Here is a 19912-nt window from a genome sequence, read left to right on the forward strand (position 1 = left end):
AGACTGGCAAAGATCTGGGAGTCTGACAGCTCGTTGTGCTATAAAGATCTGAGGAAATGGCCTTTCGCATCTTGTTGTTTAGTCACTAAGTCATATCCAACTCCAGGGACTGTAGCCCGCCAGGCTCCTCTGTCCATGGAATTTTCTAGGCAAGCACACCGGAGTGGGTTGCCATTTCCTTCTCCAGAGGATCTCTCTGACCCACGGATTGAACCCGGGTCTCCTGCATTGCAGGCGGGTTCTTTACCACTGAGCCACCAGGGAAGACCTCATACCTTATTGACTGGAATGCAAACTGGCACAGTTGTGGAAGGCAATATGACAAAATTTACCAAAAATAAAGAAAAAACTTTTGATCTATCAATTCCACTTCTAGGAATTACTCTTACACAGAAGGACTGATGCTGAAGCTGAAACTTCAATACTTTAGCCACCTGATGCGAAGAACTGACTCACCGGAAAAGACCCTGATGCTGGGAAAGATTGAGGGCAGGAGAAGGGGACGACAGAGGATGAGGTGGTTGGATGGCATCACCAACTCAATGGACATGGGTTTGGGTAGACTCCGAGAGCTGGTGATGGACAGGGAGGACTGGCGTGCTGCAGTTCATGGGGTCACAAAGAGTCGGGCACGACTGAGCAACTGAACTGAACTGAACTTACACAGAATAATGTACAGAAGGTTATTTACTGATGCACTGTCTGTAACAGGAAAATACTAGAAATAATCTAAACGTGAATCAGCGGATCATTGGTTAAATGATGGTGAATTCCCACAGTGGATTCACCCTCTGATGTGACAGGTAGCGGCCTCGGGGAGCATCACCCCTCTGGTGGGGGTGCAGCCGCTCACGTGGCGGCCGTGGGGGGGAGGTGACCGGTGCTCAGGATGGGGGACGCCTGCATTCCGTGTCTTTTGTGCCCTTTAAACGGTGTACCGTGAGCTTGGATGATTTTTTCAAACATAATTTAAATGAAATTCTCACATAGGTTCAGACAAACCAAGTGACCGAACACATATAACCCACGTGGGTTGGCCACTGGGTATCCCAGGAGGAGCCGGGGGCTCTGAGTCAGAAGTGCCCAGAGGAGGGGTCGCCCCAGGCACGGTGTCCCCACCCGCCAGGTGTCCCAGGAGGAGCCGGGGGCTCTGGGTCAGAAATGCCCGGGGGGTTCGCCCCAGCACGGTCTCCCTGCTCGGGGGGCCCTCAGGGGCCGAGTGTCCCTGCTCTCCTGAGCTCCCTGCAGGGCTGGTGGCTGTTCCCTTGAGCAGCAGAGGGTCAGGGGTCCCAGTCACGACCTCTCTGCCTTTCAGACACACACCCAGCGGCCCAGGACCTGCTTATATAACAGGCTGGACGTCTGGGTCAGCTTGGAGTGGCCTCACCTGCCACTCTCAAACCCAGAGCTGCCTCCATCGGGCCCCGCCTCACCAGCTCCTGCTATACTCCGACCACCAAAAAACGACCAGGAGAGAAGAGACCCACGGAGGCCACAGAAATCCATGGCCTGGGGCATCAGGCCTTGATCTAGCTTCTTCCTCTGAAACCTGCAACATTTACAGAAGCTGGCGGTATTGCTGGTGCTGATGACGGGCACAGATGTTCCCTGGTTTCCATACATTCTCAAAAAATGTGGGTCACTTTTATTTTGCCGCCCAGAGCAGTCAAGCTCAAGCCACATAAGGTAAAACCTTACATTTCAGTGGAAGCTTGTTTTATGAATTCTTTCTGAATTTACCTCTTCAAAGACTAGGTTGAATATATGACACAATTCTAATCTTGACTCAAACAAAGTCAGTGCTTTGAAAGAGTCAATATGGCACTAATCCTCTAAGATTCTAATTTATGCCACTATTCATGCTACATAAGCGTGATTTATATTCTGCTCGGAGTTTATACGGCAGGTACGACATTTGCTTTCCAGAATTCAATTCCACCAACTCCTAGAATGTTAAAAACCACACCTATTAATAGCAATGAGAGCCTTATTCTCTCTTACAGGCTGTGGCAACGAGAAATGGATGCCACGTGATTAATAAAACTTCTAGGACAACTCCAAATAGAATCTTAGCTGCCAAGTTCATCAGTGCTCTCAGAAGCAGATACACAGCTTCTTCCCAAGAGTCATGGTAGACCCCGCCAAGAGGAGCAAAGTGTGGGTTTCTGAGTGCAGGGCCAGCATCCACCGCTGAAGCTGTCCTGGACTCACTGCCCCTCATCCAGGTCATGAGCATTTCTGAGACACAAGCAAGAACAGCAGGGCCTGAGGGGTCAGGGGAGCTGGGTCCAGCCTGGAAGGGTCACCGTCAGCCCTCTGGCTTTGCAGACTTTGGCCCTTCAAAAACTCAACTTGAGGGACTTCCCAGGCAGTCCAGTGGTTAAGACTCCACGCTCCCAGCGCAGGGGGCTCGGGTTGGATCCCTGGTCAGGGAACTAGACGCCACATGCACAGCTGAGAGTCTGCACAAAGCAACTAAAGGTCCTGCCTACCGCAACTGATGCCCGGTGCAGCCAAGTAAATGCCCGTTAAAAACAACAACAGTGACTCGACTTCACGCCCATTGTGAAGGACAACGCTGCTCCGCTACTCCCCCTGCAAGTTCAGGCAGTCTCACCTGAGCTGGACACTAAAGAGAACCGCTTCTCTTTCTGGTTTTTGCCATCAGTGCTCATGAGGGTGACGGGAGAGGACAGTCATTATGTCCTAGACTGGGGACCCGGCTCTTCTGCAACCAAGCCACAAGGGCGGCTTCGCTGCTGCTCCTGGGTCCTCAGCATCAGCCCGTCTAGAGCCCCCGAGAGGCCGAACTCTGGCAAGCGTCTGAGCAGGGAGAACAATGAGCGGCCGTGAGTCACCCCTCGCCTGTGCTTCTGCTCAGAAGAATATAATTTATTAATTTATGGGCGTTGTTACGGCTCATTTAAAGGTGCCAACACAGAACGTGCTGGCTGAGCTTGGCTCTGGGACATGCCCAAGCCAGGTAAATAAACCCAATTGTGTCTTCTTACACAAAGGTCGCAAACAAGGTTGAGCATCGTACAATTAGCCTTGGCACAAGCAGACTAAACAGATGGGCGGTGGTGGGTAAGAAGCACGCTCCCCAGCCAGATCTGGGCTTTCACCGAGCACCCTGGAGCCAAGCCTGGGAAGGCCTTGCAGATCAAGGGCTGAAACTTGAGAAGCGGAAGTGACCTTTCACACGGAACTACACACAGGCAAGCAAGTCAGCCGCCATCACTGCGCTCTGCGGGGGGATTCTCACGGCTAAAATGCCTGTGTGCTGGATTTACTTGCGGAGACTTCCTAGCTATGCAGAAGCAGCCGTGTGAAACTGGGCTTGTGGGGGGGGGTCACACCTGCTTTCTGGGCTAGCGTCCCTCAGGCAGCCACGGGTACGTGCCTTGCTCTCTGAGGATCGCCAGGAGTGCCGTCAGAGAGGGGAGTCTGGACACAAGTGTTGTCCTTCCCCGGCCTAGATGAAGACGTCTGTCACCCGGACCCCGACCCCTCTCCCAGGGTCTCTGGGACTGTCACTGCTGGAGTGTGTGGGGTGCTGAGCTCATCACCCTAGGAGAGGGTGCGGTGAACCCCCCGGCGCGGAGGAGGGAATGGAGGCTCATCACCCTAGGAGAGGGTGCGGTGAACCCCCCGGGGCGGAGGAGGAAACGGAGGCTCATCACCCTAGGAGAGGGTGCGGTGAACCCCCCGGGGCGGAGGAGGAAACGGAGGCTCATCATCCTAGGAGAGGGTGCGGTGAACCCCCCGGCGCGGAGGAGGAAACGGAGGCTCATCACCCTAGGAGAGGGTGCGGTGAACCCCCCGGCGCGGAGGAGGAAACTGAGGCTCAGAGCTGAAGCAGGCCCGCCGGAGCTCTGGGTCCGGGACAGCGCGCTCTGCGGTCCCGGGCAGAGGCGGTCTGGGGGGCAGTGGCCCTGCTCCTGCGTGAAGGCTGCCGCCCCGGGCGCATGCCCCCCTCGGGCGTGGCGGGAGGCGGGGTGGGGCTGGGGGCAGAGCGGTACCTGCGTGCAGCCAGATCTGCGCCAGCGTCATCCAGGGGTGCAGGGGGCCCTGCTTGGGGGCGCTGCTCTGCAGGGACGAGGCCACTTCCGACAGCGCCTGCTCCACTCTGGAGGCCGCGACTGACGTGGCGTGGATGGAGCCTGCGGGGTTGGGGTAGGGGTTCGAGAAGACGGCGTCAAAGGCGAAAGGACACCGAACCAGCCAACCCCGCACGCCCCGCAGCCCCCACACAGACACGAGACGAAGACGCACGCACGTCCCTCCCCCGGGGGTGTCTGAGTTTCGAGGGTCACACCCCATGAGATCGCTAGGACCTGGCATCCTAGTTTCTGTCCTTGGTCTTAGTTCTTGTCCTTGGCGTCAGCTGCCCTCTGAGTCACAGCAGAGCTTACACTGCAGAGGGACTCTCCAGGAGCCTGGAGTGGGCTGAGAAGGGGGACGCAGCAGAGACGCGCTGCTGAAACCCGGCACGCCTGGAGGGCGACCAAGGCAGGGGACAGAGCACCCCTCCCAGGGCCTGGACCTGGAGACTCCCTGGGGGGCAGGGGAGGAACCACCCTGGTCTGCTGGGGAGGATTTTGTTCTCAAACCCAGCAACCACCCACTTCGTTCCCTGGTCTTTGAAGGATCTGTAGCCATAGTCCAGGACGTGACTTAAAAACTACAGAAACAGCGCACTTTGCCCGCTCTATAAGCAGATGTCTATCGCAGAGGCTAACACCAGCCTACTGGAGGTCAGGTCACAGCAAAGAAGCTACGCCCACCTTACTCTTCTGTAAAAGCTGCTCTTCTGAGGGGCTGGGGCCGGCAGCCCTCCTGACCGGTTCACTAGCCAGAGGGATTTGGCCAAAGGGCTGCTACTCAGATGTCAAATGAGTCAAACAACACGTTCCTCCACGCTGACCTGGGGAGCTCCTACCAGACAGAGGCCACCTTCTGAAACGGGGATCTCTCCCCACCTCTTTCCCACATCCCCTCTTGGAGAAATGATTTCAGAACCAGGAACAGGAGTCTCAGTTACTTCAGATTGAAAACTGCTGATATTTATATTCACTGGCAACATTCTTAATTTATAACTCATCCTCAAGTGTAATACGGAGATAAACATTCCAACCCTGTCAGTGATAACTATCAACTTATCATGAGGTTGTAAATGGTGATAATATAGACAGATACATGCTGACTAAAATAAACTGAGTTGGGTCCACTCTGTGAGCATAAAAATAATTTCTGCTGGGGCTTTCAAATGTACCATAATCTATTCACTTTTAAGAGTATTTGCAGTGATAAACGGGCCATCCATATTGTGTTTTGATGGTCCCAACATGAAGAAAATGTGGATTTTTCTCAATATGCTCAAATCTTTGGTGGGAGGGGTTTGGTGGAAGTGAAACGCGGGAGGGGGCTGGGCACCAGCCTGAGAATCCAGCTTCTGTGGACAATCCCCACACAGACAGCACCTGCGGGACACGTAAGAGGGTGGTTCTGGAGAAGGACCAGGGAGGCCTCCAGAGTCAGTGCTGCCGTGTGAGGAGAACCACGAAGCCAAGTTCAAAGGTGACGCAGGAGAGCTGATGGAGTTCAGCTGAGAACTGACCGTGCGGAGACAAAGTGTGTCAGAATACTTAAAAAAAACCTAAGCAGCAAGATGATGAAACTGCTGTTGATTTGGGGGGTCTTGTTCTGTTTTCAATCTCTTTATGGAAAATCAGTATTTTAACTTTGATAACAAGGATGGATGTAGCTTCTCTGAGATTTTTAATAGCAATGATTAGTTAAATCAATGAAACTATTGTTGCTACATCCTGACACTGTTCCCAAGCTGGCTTACCTTCTCACTGACTACCTCCAACAGGGGTTCTCAACCTTGGCTTCACATTAGAATCACTTAAGGTTTAAAAAAACAATCATGATGCCATAGCTACAGCATCACTGATGCCAGGGGTGGAGCCAGCCATCTATTCGTTAATAGCTCAGATAACGCCAACATACAGCTAAGACTGAGGCCCCGACCTGGAGAGACGGAAGAGGGTGTTATTAGATGACGGTAGGTCAAGAAACGTCTGCGGGTGTTGTCTACACAGCTCAGCCAGCTTGAGCGGTCCTGCCTCCCTGCAGCCCAGCGATCTGGGGAAAGGGAACCAGGAAGCTCTTGTTTTTTAGGATGGGGGTTCTCAGAGTCCTCTTATCTCAGAATCCCTTTGGACTCTGCAAAGTCATTTTTAAAAATTAATTAATTAATTTGGCTGCACCAGGTCTTAGCTTCGGCATATGGGATCTAGTTCCCTGACCAGGGATCAAACCTGGGCCTCTGTACTGGGAGCATGGAGTCTTAGCCACTGGACCACTAGGGAAGTCCCTCCGCAAAGTTATTGCAAGACCCCTCAAGAGATCTTGCTTACATGGGTTATATCTATTGATACTGAAATAAAAAATGAAATCAAAACTGAGAAATACTTGAAGTGTTTCATTTTTAAAAAAGAAAAATAATACACCACCACTCTATAAAAATTATACACATTTCCTACTAGATTCTCATACTCCTTGGCTACAAGGATTTGTGACTTTTAGACAAGGGGCTAATTTTGCTTTTCAGATGATCTGTTTGATTCACAAATGAACTACTCAGAAATAATGTCAAAGTTCCTTCTCTCTGCGATATCTATACCCAGCTGGGGCTTCCCTGGTGGCTCAGACGGTGAAGTGTCTGCCTGCATGACTCAGGTTTGACCCCTGAGTCAGGAAGATCCTCTGGAGAAGGAAATGGCAACTGACTCCAGTATTCTTGCCTGGAGAATCCCATGGATGGAGCCTGGCAGGCTACAGTCCATGGGGTTGCAAACAGTCGGACACAACTGAGCGACTTCATTCACTCACATACACAACTAAATTCATTAATTCTTCACATAATAATGTTTCACTGTGAAGAAGGTCTGGCAAATGATGATGCCAGGAGTGGTGATTATCAGTTTTAGTGGACATGGCCTGTTCCAGGCACTCTGGTTTGCATTTTATGTATATTGCTTCATTTACTCTTTAAACAATTCTCTGAGGCAGGTAACACTGTTACCTGCATTGTTTAGATGACAAAATTAAGATTTAGTGAGTAAGTTACCCAAATGCATACAGCCAGCAGGTGACTCAGACACTAGTCTAACTGCAAATCTCGCCTCTAAATCCATCTCGGATACCACCTCCTCCAGGAAGACTGCCGTGAGCCTTTGGTTCCTCCTCCCCACCATTCTTGGGTCAAACGTTAGACCTCAGGACCTCAGTGCCACATATCCTCCTGTGGTCACGGTGATCCCGGTACAGACCACACTGTTTGACGTTAAAGTTAACGCAACTGTCTCTCTTGTGAGACTGAGTGGTTCTGGAAGACAGGAGTCATGTCCTCCATTTAGGTATTTTGAAAGTGAAAGTCGCTCAGTCGTGTCTGACTCTGTGACCCCATGGATTGTTCAGTCCATGGAATTCTCCAGGCCAGAATACTGGAGTGGGTAGCCATTCCCTTCTCCAGGGGATCTTCCCAACCTGGGGATCGGACCCAGGTCTCCCGCATGGCAGGATTCTTCACCAGCTGAACCACCAGGGAAGCCCACTAGGTATTTTAGGGGCTAACAATGCCAGGCCCCTGAAATGTGCTTGGTAAATGCTCGTGGGACGAACGAATGAATGCTGGGTGAATGAGCACTGCCAACAGACTTGTCACTGTATGAAATCTGGAAGATGGTGGCTCCTTTTGAAGGAACCATGGCTGGGTGCCCTACCCTCCTTCCCTAAAGGCCCAGTGCCAGGACCTTCCCGTCTCAAAGGGCTCCTCCCAGCCGCTGGCACTAAGGCTGCCAAAGTGCACACCTGAATCCACACTGTACCAGGGGTTTCCCAGCGCCAGCGTAACCAACCCCTTACACGGGGAGGGCGACGGAGGTCCGTCAGAAACAACTGTCTCCTTCCCGGATGATCCCTTTTCACACACACCTCACGGGGCAGGCACCCTTCAGGCTCTGAGCGAGGGGTAGATATCTGAGCATTCAACATTTATTAACAGGAGCAGGTGATTTACAGTAATGATAAAAATACTTCATAGCTAATGTCTACAGGGCTTCCCTTGTGGCTCAGCGGGTAAAGAATCCGCCGGCAATGTGGAAGACCTGGGTTCAATTCCGGGGTTGGGAGGATCCCCTGGAGAAGGGAACGGCAACCCACTCCAGTATTCTAGCCTGGAGAAGTCCATGGACTCTATAGTCCATGGGGTCTCAAAGATTTGGACACGACTGAGTGACTTGAAATTTCACTTTCATTCTTCCTGGCAATAGTGCAATATATCAAACTCTTCCACTGGGTTAGAATTTTGGAGGAAGAAAGGGATAAGCATCACTATGAATTAGAATGGATAAATCTGATTACAAAAAATAATCAAAACAACCTGCATCTTCCCGTTGCATAGGACTGAAAAGGTAAGTGCCAAGATAGATTTTTGATTTATGTAGGCAAGCATCTAGAAACGCTAGTCCTGACCAACCTAGTTTTAAAGCAACCCTTTCTTTCTTATGAAAGCAAATGTATTCTTACAGCGTGCATGGGGGTTAAGAGGATTATCCCTCCAAGGGAAGTGGACAAACTGAGGCTTGAGAAAGGAATTAGAGGGAGCAACAGAAGGCATATTTCTAATTTGAAATCCGAGACTCTGGAGGAATAAGCTTCCAGATAATCAGGTTTGACAGGTGATCCAGGGGACGTGTCTGGCCACTGAGCATCTCCTATTTATCACATTAATTTGAGAAGTGCTTATCCCTGTCAGAAGCCTCAGGGCCGAGCAGCCACCAAGTCCCTCAGTCACAGGGCGCCGGGGCTCTGAAAAGCCACCGCGAAACCAACTGAACCGACAGTGACGTGGGCAGGGGCGCGTGGGCCCTGAAACCTGGCCTAGGTTCTGTGTCCAAAGGGTACACGATGTCCTGGAGCTGAGGAGAGCTGAGTTTCCTCCCACCTAGATGCCCAGGAGAAAATGCTGCTTTGGACATTTGATACATCGGCAAAGCGCCGCTTGAAGAACTGTTCTGATCCCCACCTCCATGGTCTTTATCAGTCCTCGCTTAGGACCACCATCTGGGTGGGGTGTGGAAGGGGGCTGCTGATACAGACGCCGGGCCCCTGACCTCAGGAAGTGGAATCCCAGCTCCGCACCCCTGGAGGATTCCTACCCCCCATTCCTATCATCTGACGCCCCTAGAGAAACCCTGCCAGAAGCAGGACACCGGGTCCAGCCAGCTCACACTGCCTCTGCAGCTGACAGCTTTCCCAAATCCTCTCCACAGCTCACTACACCTGCGGTCAGTTTCACACCGACCTCCGACGCGGACCCAATTTCAGTACTTGAGGCTCATCAGGCAGAGGAACCTCAGAGCCCGTAAGCTGTTACGCAAGAGGCACAGTAAACTTCACGGCCGGGTTGTGTTCCGTCACCTCCGTTTTCACAAGCAGGGTCACCGACTGCCTGGCGTGTTTTTGTACTCCGGCGGCCCTCTCGACTCTTCTGGTGGCCTTAGGTAAGCTGCTGTGGTTTGGACGAGGCCCACCTTCCCTCTCCCCTCCCATCCTCACAGCGTGTAAAGGAGGAACAGGTCTCAGATACAGCCCTGCTGACTTGGTGAGCATCACAACCCAGGAACAGCCGACAACTGCGCTACTGACACGCGAAAAAGAACAACCACCCCTCTACCAAAGAGCTAGAGCGGACCCACGCCTCAGTGTCCGCGCTGGGTTCGGGCTGCCCTCTGCTCCCCCCTGGAGGGTCAGCTCGGAAGCCCCTGCGCGTGAACGCGGCGCGGGGCTGCACCGAGTCCTGCCTCTCCGCTCGTCGCCCACGTCCCCTCCGCCCGGGCAGCCTCGCAGGCACCCGGCCCCCCGGCGCTGCTCCGAGAAGAGCCCGGGTGTGCACGAGTTGCCCAGAGCTCTCTGCATTTGTTTTCCCTCGGTCCTGAAATGACTCGGTGCTACCTGTCGGCAGAGTTCACTCAGCCTCCGGTTCTTCGAAGCTGTGTCCCTCCCCCCAACAATGAAATAGAAGAAAAAAGCCGCGTCATTTCTCAAAGGCCCCGCGCACGGAACGGTGATCTGAATGCGTGAGCACTCCGCCAGACAGCTGTGCTCCAAACCTTCCCTCTTTAACAGGATGCCTGTTTTTCAAGACGAGGCTTCGGACCTGATGAGAGGTGGTCCAGCGACCTCCTCACGCCGGGTCCCTGCGCTCCGGGAGCCTCAGCGGCCCGGGCCCGAGCAGCCAGCGAGGAAAGGGAGGAGGCACCTGGCCCCCGCTCTTCTCTGAATCCTTTAAAAAACAGGGACCGTTTTCCCTCCTCGCCCACCCCTCAACCCCGGGTTAGGACAATCCCCATCTCCGCTGGAGGTGGTCCTGCCTCTGCTTTGGGGGGTGGGCTCCTCACATGGGGCTGTCAAGGGTCTCCCTTCCGTATTATGGCCCCTGGAGGGCTGCCCCCCTCAAGTGGGGGGCTGGGGTGCACCCCGGCAGTGCGGCCCTAGGGGCCATTGCGGGTTCCATCCGCCTTCTGCCCTCCGTGAGGCCCCCTGCTTGTGGGCTCTGCTGATCAGTACCTTTGGGGGCTATTCTCGTAGCTACTTTCCTTCTTCCCTGCGTGAAAAGGAGACTAAGATAGCCACGTACATCTGCACAAGCCAACCCCCCAGTCCCAAGACGAGGTCACGACTCCCAGTGACTTTCACAGAGTATCAAGCACAGTTCAGACCTGATGGGACGAGCTTTCCTCCTGAAAGGGGAGGGGGGTCCTTTCCAGGGAAAGTGTCGGGAAGTACCCCGGAGGCAGGGGGCATGCACAGCGGCCAGCATGCTACGGGGGTGTTGGCGGGGCGCTCAGCAGGCATGCGGGGGGCCGGCCGTCGGAGGGAGCCCGAGAGCCGGCTGCGGGCGGGAGGCAGTACCTTCGGGAGGACTACACGGGGAGGCTCCCCACCTGCCCGACCCCCCGGCTGCACAGTCCTGAGCCCGCCACTCTGCAGCGAAGCGCCCGCCCCTGGGCAGAGCGGCTCCTCCGGACGCGGCCCGCGGAGAAGGCCCCCGGCTTTGGGCCGAGGGCTCACTACCAGACACGCAGCCCCAGCGTCAGCCCGAGGGCCGCAGTACTGACGTGTCCCCCTCCTGAACTGCCACTCACCTCGCTTAGAGAAAGACACCCTAGAACTACCTAAGTGGACGTGCCGAAGTGGCCAGTGTTTCTCGCTCAGTCGTGTCCGACCCTCTGTGACCCCGCGGACTGCAGCCTCTGTCCGTGGGACGCTCCAGGCAGCAACACTGCGGTGGGTGGACGTGCCCTCCTCCAGGGGATCTTTCCCACCCAGGGATGGAACCTGAGACCCACCACGTTGCAAGTAGATTCTTTACCATCGGAGCCCCCAGGGAAGCCCGAACTATTTAAGAGAATTAATTTTAATAAAAAGAGCAAGAAAACGTTCACACTTCCATCATGAAGGCTGTTTTTAAAACTGCCACCCCTCAAAAGCAGTGGGGCCATCACTAGAGTGACCTTTTCATATACAGATTAAAAAGTGACTTTTTCCTGTTAGGCAGAGGCAGAAGGTGAAGTTCACCACCTCACCGGCTGGTCACTTCCTGATCCTGACCGACGTTTTTAAATGTCGGAAAACACAAGGTCAATAATAAAAACGCTCACCACCTCGGCTTTCTCTCTCACCTTGCTTCATTTGAGCGGTGTGTGTTTTTCCTTAATATTATTCTCTTCTCTGGGTTCCTAAAGAGATCAGCAGTTTCACCAGAATTGGTGATATAAAATGAAGCCAGCAACATCAGCTGGCACATTCTTAGGAGAACAGAACATCAACCCAGGTCTCCCTCCAGAATGACGACCGCGGGGGTGGGCGCCCACAGCTCAGGGGTGAGGGGGGTGGCCTGGCGGCTACATTCCAGGCAGCTCTCCCCGCCTGGCCGGTCACTGCCCTCTGGGAGCCACAGGGGCTGGTAGAGGCTTAAAATCAGGATCAGCTCCTGGTAAACCACAAAGGCGAGTGTGAACAGCGTGCTAAAGTCGCTTCAGTTGTGTCCAACTCTATGTGACCTCACGGACCGTAGCCCGCCAGGCTCCTCTATCCGGGCAGGAATACTGGAGTGGTCTGCCATTTCCTTCTCCAGGGAATCCTCCTGACCCAGCAATCGAATTGGTGTCTCATGCGTCTCCTGCATTGGCAGGCGGGTTCTTTACCACTGGTGCCACCTGGAAAGCCCAGGTGTGTGAACATAATAAGCAAACTTAGATCCTCACAGGTGAGGAATCGAAGGCCAGGAAGGTTAAACGAGTTGCATGGGTTCCTCTGCAGAACTGCCTGCTGAGCCCAGGTTCCCCTGGCCTTCCTGAGGCTTCAGGCTGTTTTTATCAAAAGGGTTAAGACCTCTGTATAAACATGTCAAGCCTCATTTTACCCCACTGAAAGGGAATCGCTTTTTCTATGTAGCAATAGGGGTTGAACCAGAAAGGATTTTGAGATTCAATGAGTTCCCTCCACCCCAAATCTACAGATGACCCTCACTGGGAAGCCTAGATGTCTCACACTTTTGATCAGTCGCTATGGGGCTGCTGACCAACCCACAGCACGCCTTCATGTGGGCATTTTTCCTGCAGTGCCTCCTTCTGTAGTCCTTCCAAGTGCTGCCTCCTCCATATTTAAACCCAAGCTGCAGGAGGAAGCGTTAGAATCTCGCGAGAGATGGGCCCCACGAGAAGTGAGCAAGCGGGTGGCAGCTTAGGGTCCAGGCCATCTGAACATTCCCAGGAATCAACAGCCACAACACACTGCACGGTGGAGGGTAGCGTGACTCTGGAGACCCTCGGAAAAGTTAATAGATCGGTAAACTACTTACTAACTGAAAAAAGGGAGGGAAAACCATGAAAGTACACTTCTGGAGAGTTGCCTTGGAACAACAAATCAAACCAAAAATTAAAACCAAGAAACAAACATTTGAAAAATCAAAATTAAGGCTAAAAAAGCAAATGGAGTTCCCATAACCTTCCAACTGTAAGTCTGGTTCTCTGGAATCAGATTTCAGTTCAAGGGTGACATATGTTTTTCCACTAACAATGATTTTTTTTTTTTTTTAAAGCAAAGGAAGGCCAACTGGGCATTCCCCTCCGTGTTTAAATGTTCACTCAGCACGTGAAAGCTGACCAGTTCATGGACTGTTTTGTTTCCAGGGCAGGAAATTCCAAGGGGAAGGGAAAAATAATCAAACAGCAATTTTCAGATATTTCCACACATTAAGCCTCTTCATGATTCCAACAGTGGTAGGGTTGGGCTAGTGTTCGATCCTGTGAAGCCAAAGGATTGGGGCGGGGGGCTGCGATTCACGAAGCTTTAGGTCTAGGCTATCTGTTCTAGGGGAAAGAGCTGGCATTCAAATTTATTATAATTTTAATCAAGAAATTCTACCTTTACTAGGCACATGTGGCATGTTTTCCCTTCTCTAGCTGAATGCTGTGTTTGTGGCTGGGAGGCAAGATCCTTGGTGCTTCCGTCTTAGAACACCTGGTGACCAGCGAGGGGCTCCCTGAGGACAGAAGGTGACTCCGAGCTTTGTGGAGACAAACCACTGAGCGCTTTTGGTTCCTGATATGTTCAGCAGAAAGCCCAGGGGGTGCGCGCTGCCCTTCCCGTCTGCTAATTCATCTGATATCAGGGGTCCCACCGGAAGAGGCTGTACCTCAGTCCTCAGAGGTTTAAAGGGACACAGGGCTTCTTGGGATACGACGAGGTAAATACTGGCAGGTGTGGAGGTAGGTGGGTTTGTTGTGCAAACGAGAAGGGAAGGGGTAGTGGGAATATCTAATGTCATTCTAGAACAGTTTTTCTTGCTATCGTTCAGTTGCTAAGTCGTGGCTGACTCTTTGGGACCCCGGGGACTGTAGCCTGCTAGGCTCCTCTGTCCATGGGATTTTCCTGGCAAGAACACTGGAACAGGTTGCCATTTCCTCCTCCAGGGGATCTTCACCACCCAGGATCAAACCTGCATCTCTTGCATTGGCAGGTGAATTCTTTACAACTGAGCCACCTGGGGATATCTGGAACAGTAAGATTCCATTTTAAGAACCCCACCCTCAAGCTGGGCAAAAGTCAATGTAAAAAACAACTTTTCTGGAAAAACCAAAACAGAAAAAAAACCAAAGTTGGCAACTGCTCCTAGTCATTGTATTAAGGGAAAATGTCTATTTTAAGAAGCAGATTAAAAACTACGTAAGCAGTTTATAAACATTATCTTCATCTTCCATTTCGTAAAAATGGGATTGCCATTGAGGCTGAGTTCAGAACAATTACTATGCAGATAAGTAAGGTCAGAGTGTTTCTTGGTTTAAATGATTTATTTTAGATGATAGTCTCCTTTCTGTGTGTGTGTGTGTGTGTGCACGCATGAGTGAGTCTAACACAGCAGGTCACCATCAGAAATATGAGCACATTAGTGAGAGTAGTTCTTTATATGCTGAGCTTTTGTTCAGTATATAACTGAGTGTTTGGACCAAAGATGAGCCCTTATAAATCATGGATATAGAGATTAAATTTTCTGGTCGTGTTGCGGGTAAAGTGAGCATTAAATAAATGAGTGGAAGAACAAGGGTGGATCTCCTGGTGAGACCCACATTTAGGTGCCATTTACGGACTTTATCAACCAGTGTCTCATTTTAATACAGGGATCTTTTTTTTTAATTGACAGGACCCAAAACAGACTTTCAAATGTCCCTATTATTTAAAAGCAAGGTTAGATTAAAACACTGTTCAATTTCCCTGCCTAGATTCATGACACAAGCCCTGCATTTTCTTTCCCTGCAAATGGAAAACAATTTATAGCCTTGTTTTCCAAAATGCAGGACACAACCCCCTGGCAGTGGAATCATGAGGAGGTATTTCATAAATGCATATTCTTGAGCCCCAGCTCAGGCCTCCTGAATCGTAAACTCTGGGGGTCGGACCCATGGAATCTGCAGTTTTCAAAGCTCTCTGGGTGACTGTAGCACACCATAAGCTCTGAGAACCACATATTTAAAAGGCAGATGACCGACATCTCTAGAATACGACCTTGATTATGACATACTTGTTGAATTCATTTCTAAATTGAAAACTGGAAATAATTAGGAATGTTCTAGTTTGTCTTTTTTAAGAAAATAGGATCTTTATGCATTGATATCAACTCCAGGAAATCACAGGAGTGCCCAAGAGCCAGAAGCAGTGTTCTAGAAAAGCTTCTGTTGATTCTGCTCAGAACAGGTTTCCTCTGCTTTTCGGAGGGGAGGGCAGAACTCGGCAACATCGTCTTCTGCCGCAGGCAGCGTCTGGGTTTTCAAACTAGCAAGATTTTCTGTCAGTTGAATTTGATGGAGTTTGCTAGCCAGCTTATCAGTTAGGAAGATTATCAGAAAATAAAACATCAGGCAAATGAAGCAGGTCTAACAAGAAAGGAACAAAAAGAAACATAAACCACGTTTACACAGAGAGGCTTCCTGGCGGGGGCCCGGGTCACTGACTGAGCGTGCAGCTGGGGGCCACACAAAGGTATCGGGTTTGGGGTGAGAGTGGAGATGAGAAGACACAAACAGGTGGAGAGGAGACTCGGTTCTTGAAAGAGAGGAGGAGGAGGAGGAATCTGACACTAAAAAAAGTGAAAGAGAAAAAAAAGGATAAAGGCAAAAAAACTTTAGAAACACAAAGAAAAAAAATAAACTAGCTTTTAATATACTCACATAAGCTGCAAAGAAAATGAGGTCATGTAATACACAATCATTCCTCTACTTGACAATAGAATACAAGTGCTTTTCGAAGAAAACAAATTGGCTGTTTTTCCACTGGTTATTATTTGTTCTGCAACAACACCATGGAATAAAAATAACTCAGATTTACCTGGGCACAGATTCAGCAGTATGATCCATTGAAAATAATACGTCTTTAACCTATAATATCCGCAACATTCTAGAGGGAAAGAAACTATTTGCTTTTCAATTGGAAAGGATTAGAACTTGACTTTTCCTGATTTGTTTTTTATGAGAAGCACTTATATAAAATTTACTTGAAAACTAAGGTTTTGCTAGGTGCAGCTATTGAGGGGCAACCATGGGCCAGCTCCCAGCTTCTCGGCAATGGAGTGTAAGCTCGCTAGACTGGGCCACGGTTGGGTGCGGTGGCCTCCAGTCTTCAGCTGGAGAGACACACCACAGGAGGAAGAACCACCACCATGACAATTAAAAACTTTCCCGGACAAAATGGGGCAAACTTTCAAGGTGAAAGAATCATTTTACTTTGGATAGGTGTCTGGCAATATCCACCAATGATTAAATAAATAAATCCCCTTACTCCACATCCTGTTTTGAAGGCAAAAGGAAGAAAAAAAATTTTCTTTTCATCCTCTATTTAAGGAACTAACTTATTCCAAAGAAAAGACAATGACTCATAGCTTCAGAGTTAAAAGACTGTCATTCCATTGAGTCTCTTTTGATGGCTAGGACCTACTGGACGACAGAGGCGGGGGTGGGGAGCGGAGGGGGCTGAGAGGGGATGTTAGAAGGGAAAGCAGATTCTTCACGGTTCTGTTTCACTCTGCCACACCCGTTTAAGAAAACCAACGTCCACTCTCTGGCCACAGTGGACCCGGCCAGTCTGAGGCTTCTGGATTTGGGCTCCCCTCCTGTTACGGTTCAGATCCGCATCTGGACAATTGCAGGGGTGGGAACTGAGCCTGTACCTCCTCATGACCCAGATGTATAATGAGGGTACCTTGGCTAGATTTTTAAAGAACTCTTATCTGTTTGACACATATATTGAAATTTTAACAGGCAAAATATGATATCTGAGATCTGCCTCAAAATACCTTACAAAAACTAAGTGTTGGAGAGCAGAGATAAAGGAAAAAAGAATAGGAATTGTTGGAGGCTGGTGGTAGGTACATGCGGACTCATGGCATTAGTATCTCTATGTGGGCATATTTGAAGTTTTTCCACAATAGAAAATTTAAAAAAATAAAAGGGAAATAAATTTTAGCTCTGGAAAACAAAACGGGGCCTGTGGCTTTGAAAAGGGCTCTCCTGCACCGCTGTCACGGGGTGGGCGGTGTCGTGACCGCGGGAGGTTGCCTCTGAGCCGGGCACGCGTCTTCACCCACTGTGCCCCTGGTAGAGGCTTGGGTCCTTTGGGGCACTTAGAAAAGCCACTGACTGTGGGGCTGTAAAAAAGCCCCACTCTCCGCTGACGGAGGCAGGGGGAGCGGGGGACGCGTGAAGGGACCCCCACGGGGGCCAAACAGTCCAGACACAGTCTGCTATTTTCAAGTCAAGGGACGGGGGAAATAAGATCTAAGCTTATTTGCATGGAAGGGAACGCCAAAAGCTAATAAAAATGGTTGTCTTTAGGAAAAGTGAGGGAGGAGGGCAGGGAGGAAGCAGAGCATCTCTACCGAACCTTCTGAATTAGAGCTTAGGCTAAATCTGTGGGTCGTTCTGGAGACAGGGGTCCACACAGAGGCACCAGTAGGCACCGCTGCCCTCCTGGAACTGCCCACGGGCCCAGCTGTACCAAACTGCCCTTTATTCATCAAGACGGAGGCACCTTTTCCATTTATAGTAGAGTCTGTCTAATTTAAGGTTTTTTAAGTCTCTTGGATTTAAAGGATCATCTCAGAATGTTCTGCCATCATTTATGACCAGTCTGCCACTGACAAGGTCTGCTAATGTGGCCTTCCATTTTTCCGGCTCCCTAGCCTCCTGGGTAAGTGCTGGTGGTGGTAAAACCAGCGATGTGGGGCTCCCGGGCAGGGCGGGTGAGAAGGGTCTTGGAGGGGCTCGTGTAGCAAACCACAACACAATGACACGGCCGCTGGCCAGCACCTGGGAGCCTGTGCCCGGGCAGTGCGGAGCCCACCTGGCTTGGGATTCAGGGACAGCGGTGCCCACGGCGGACAAAGCCAGCCACGCCCGCTGGGCACGAGCCACACCTCGCCTGGATGCTATGGCACCTGAGGTTTCCTCTGAGGAGGAGCCTCCTGAGGGCCCGAGCGGGGAATGTTCCTGGGGCAATGGGGAGAACGAACCCCAGGGGCCTCACTCATTTTCTCCTGCCTGTTTGTATCGTGATGTATATGAAATTTTGGGGACCTCTGGGCAAATGAAGACCCTGAGCAGCTGGAAGGACAGGGGGTCTGACTTCAGTACCAGGCTCCTCGCAGGGTCCTGGGTGGGGAGGAGGCCCCGGGCGGCAGCTGCTAGGAGCTGGCGAGAATCACCTCCCTGTCTTCTCTCCCTGGAGGTCCGAGCCTCGCCTCGCGGAGCCTAAGAGCCTGACCTTCCCTTCTCTGCAGCGAGGGGTCACGCACATCCCTCCACTGGGATTGGACCGTGAGCAGAGCCCAGCTCAGGGTCGGCCTGGTTCACACCTAAGCCCTCCAGTGACTGGCCCTCATCCCGGGGCCCAGGCACTCCAGGGATGAGTCTCCCTGCGGCCTTCCTAGCCTGCACTGGGAGCAGCGGCTGGTAAAGGGCACGGACTTAAATTCCTGCTGCTCCCAGCGCTCTCCTGACCGCGGAGCCCCAGGGCCCTGTGGTCAGGCTTCCTGAGCTGACTTGAGGTCTGGGAAGGGGGCCTAGCTGGGCAAGGCGGGCAGCTGCGAGAACAGCTCGGGCGAGGACCACGCCCGGCTCCCGTCCCCGGGGAGAGACTCTCTGGGCTGACTCTCCGCGGAGGCCTCGGCTGAGCTCTGGCTCTTTGGAGGGGCCGGGTCAGGACCCGGGGCCGGGAGGCTCCTCTCGTGAGGGCAACCCCCAGGAGGCTGGGGGTGCCCGGAGGTGGATGAAGTCTGACACAGAGCCCCGTGCAGGTGGCGGGGAGGCTGCAGAACCCGCTCCCAACGACACTCTGGGACTGCCTCTGAGGCTCACAGCTGGGCACGTCTTAATACTCCGTGGGTCCACTGAGTCCTCCAAACGGCCCCGAGATGTCGGTATTCCTATTCAAAACTACCTGTCTGCACTTCTGGAGATGACAGAGATATCTCTACCCCCCTGTACTTAGGCAACTGCAGAAACACAGATGCGAACTGACGTGCTATTATCTGCAGAGAGACAGGAAGTGCGGCGGGCCTCCTCTCAGGGTCAGTAGACTCGGAGGCTCAGAACCCAGCTGCCCCTCGCAGGGGTTCTTTGCGGGGTGGATGTGTGTTCGTGGGTGCCACGGATGAGACACCGAAACCTTGATTTCAGCAAGTCTGAAATCTAAAGAGAGACAAAGAAACACAGAAGCCGAGGGACGCTCGGAGGGGACGGGAAGAGTCTAATTTTAGTTTCGAATTTTTGGCTCCAAGAGCAAGGGGAAAAATAGAAAGATTTCAAAGAGTTGTGTTGGCAAGGAATAGGACGGCCCCCACCATGAACACAGGCTTGAAAAAGACACGGGGAAAGGCCCGACAGGCGGGAGGTGAGCCCGTTTCCCTGGGGACACCTTCCCACCCTGGGCCCCGTGGGGCTCGGGCCGGACCCCGCCCCATTCTGGTTGACGCCACGTCCGCCCCGCTGGCCTTTCAGTCTCACCTGTCTCGGGATCGCTGAAGTCTGGCAAAGTAATTGTATTAAGCTGTCGTCTGTCAGCAATGGTTCTATCTAAGAGGCTGCTCCCACGTCCAGAATCACTGCAAAACACAGCTGCAAAGGTCAGTCACTGGGAGGGTGGGCGGGGGAAGGAAACAGAAGCACCCGATCGCCACCCCTGAAACTCGTTTCTGACGTTCTTTGGCACCTGTCACCTGTCACCACGCATCCAGCTTTCCCTGGGGCGGCTTCCTTTCAGCATCTGTATCCCCAGTGCGGCTTAA

At 51.9% G+C, this 19912-nt stretch overlaps 1 protein-coding gene across 6 annotated transcripts in view; it reads right to left on the reverse strand.

The window, feature by feature from the left end:
* The window catches only part of TTC7B (tetratricopeptide repeat domain 7B), a 263594-nt gene that overhangs the window by 32624 nt on the left and 211058 nt on the right, over positions 1-19912 (reverse strand). The window contains exons 17-20 of one of the 6 annotated variants that reach the window (XM_043472771.1): positions 19632-19729; positions 15551-15712; positions 12938-12988; positions 4023-4163 (exon numbers count right to left, since the gene is read on the reverse strand). In XM_043472771.1, coding sequence (XP_043328706.1) covers positions 4023-4163; positions 12938-12988; positions 15551-15712; positions 19632-19729 — 452 coding nt within the window. The remainder of the gene's footprint in view (positions 1-4022; positions 4164-12937; positions 12989-15550; positions 15713-19631; positions 19730-19912) is intronic. The other 5 variants (XM_043472773.1, XM_043472774.1, XM_043472775.1 and 2 more) reach the window with 5 other exon arrangements.

The sequence above is a fragment of the Cervus canadensis genome, chromosome 6 (genome assembly GCF_019320065.1).
Source record: "Cervus canadensis isolate Bull #8, Minnesota chromosome 6, ASM1932006v1, whole genome shotgun sequence".
In the NCBI taxonomy this organism is placed as follows: Eukaryota; Metazoa; Chordata; class Mammalia; order Artiodactyla; family Cervidae; genus Cervus; species Cervus canadensis.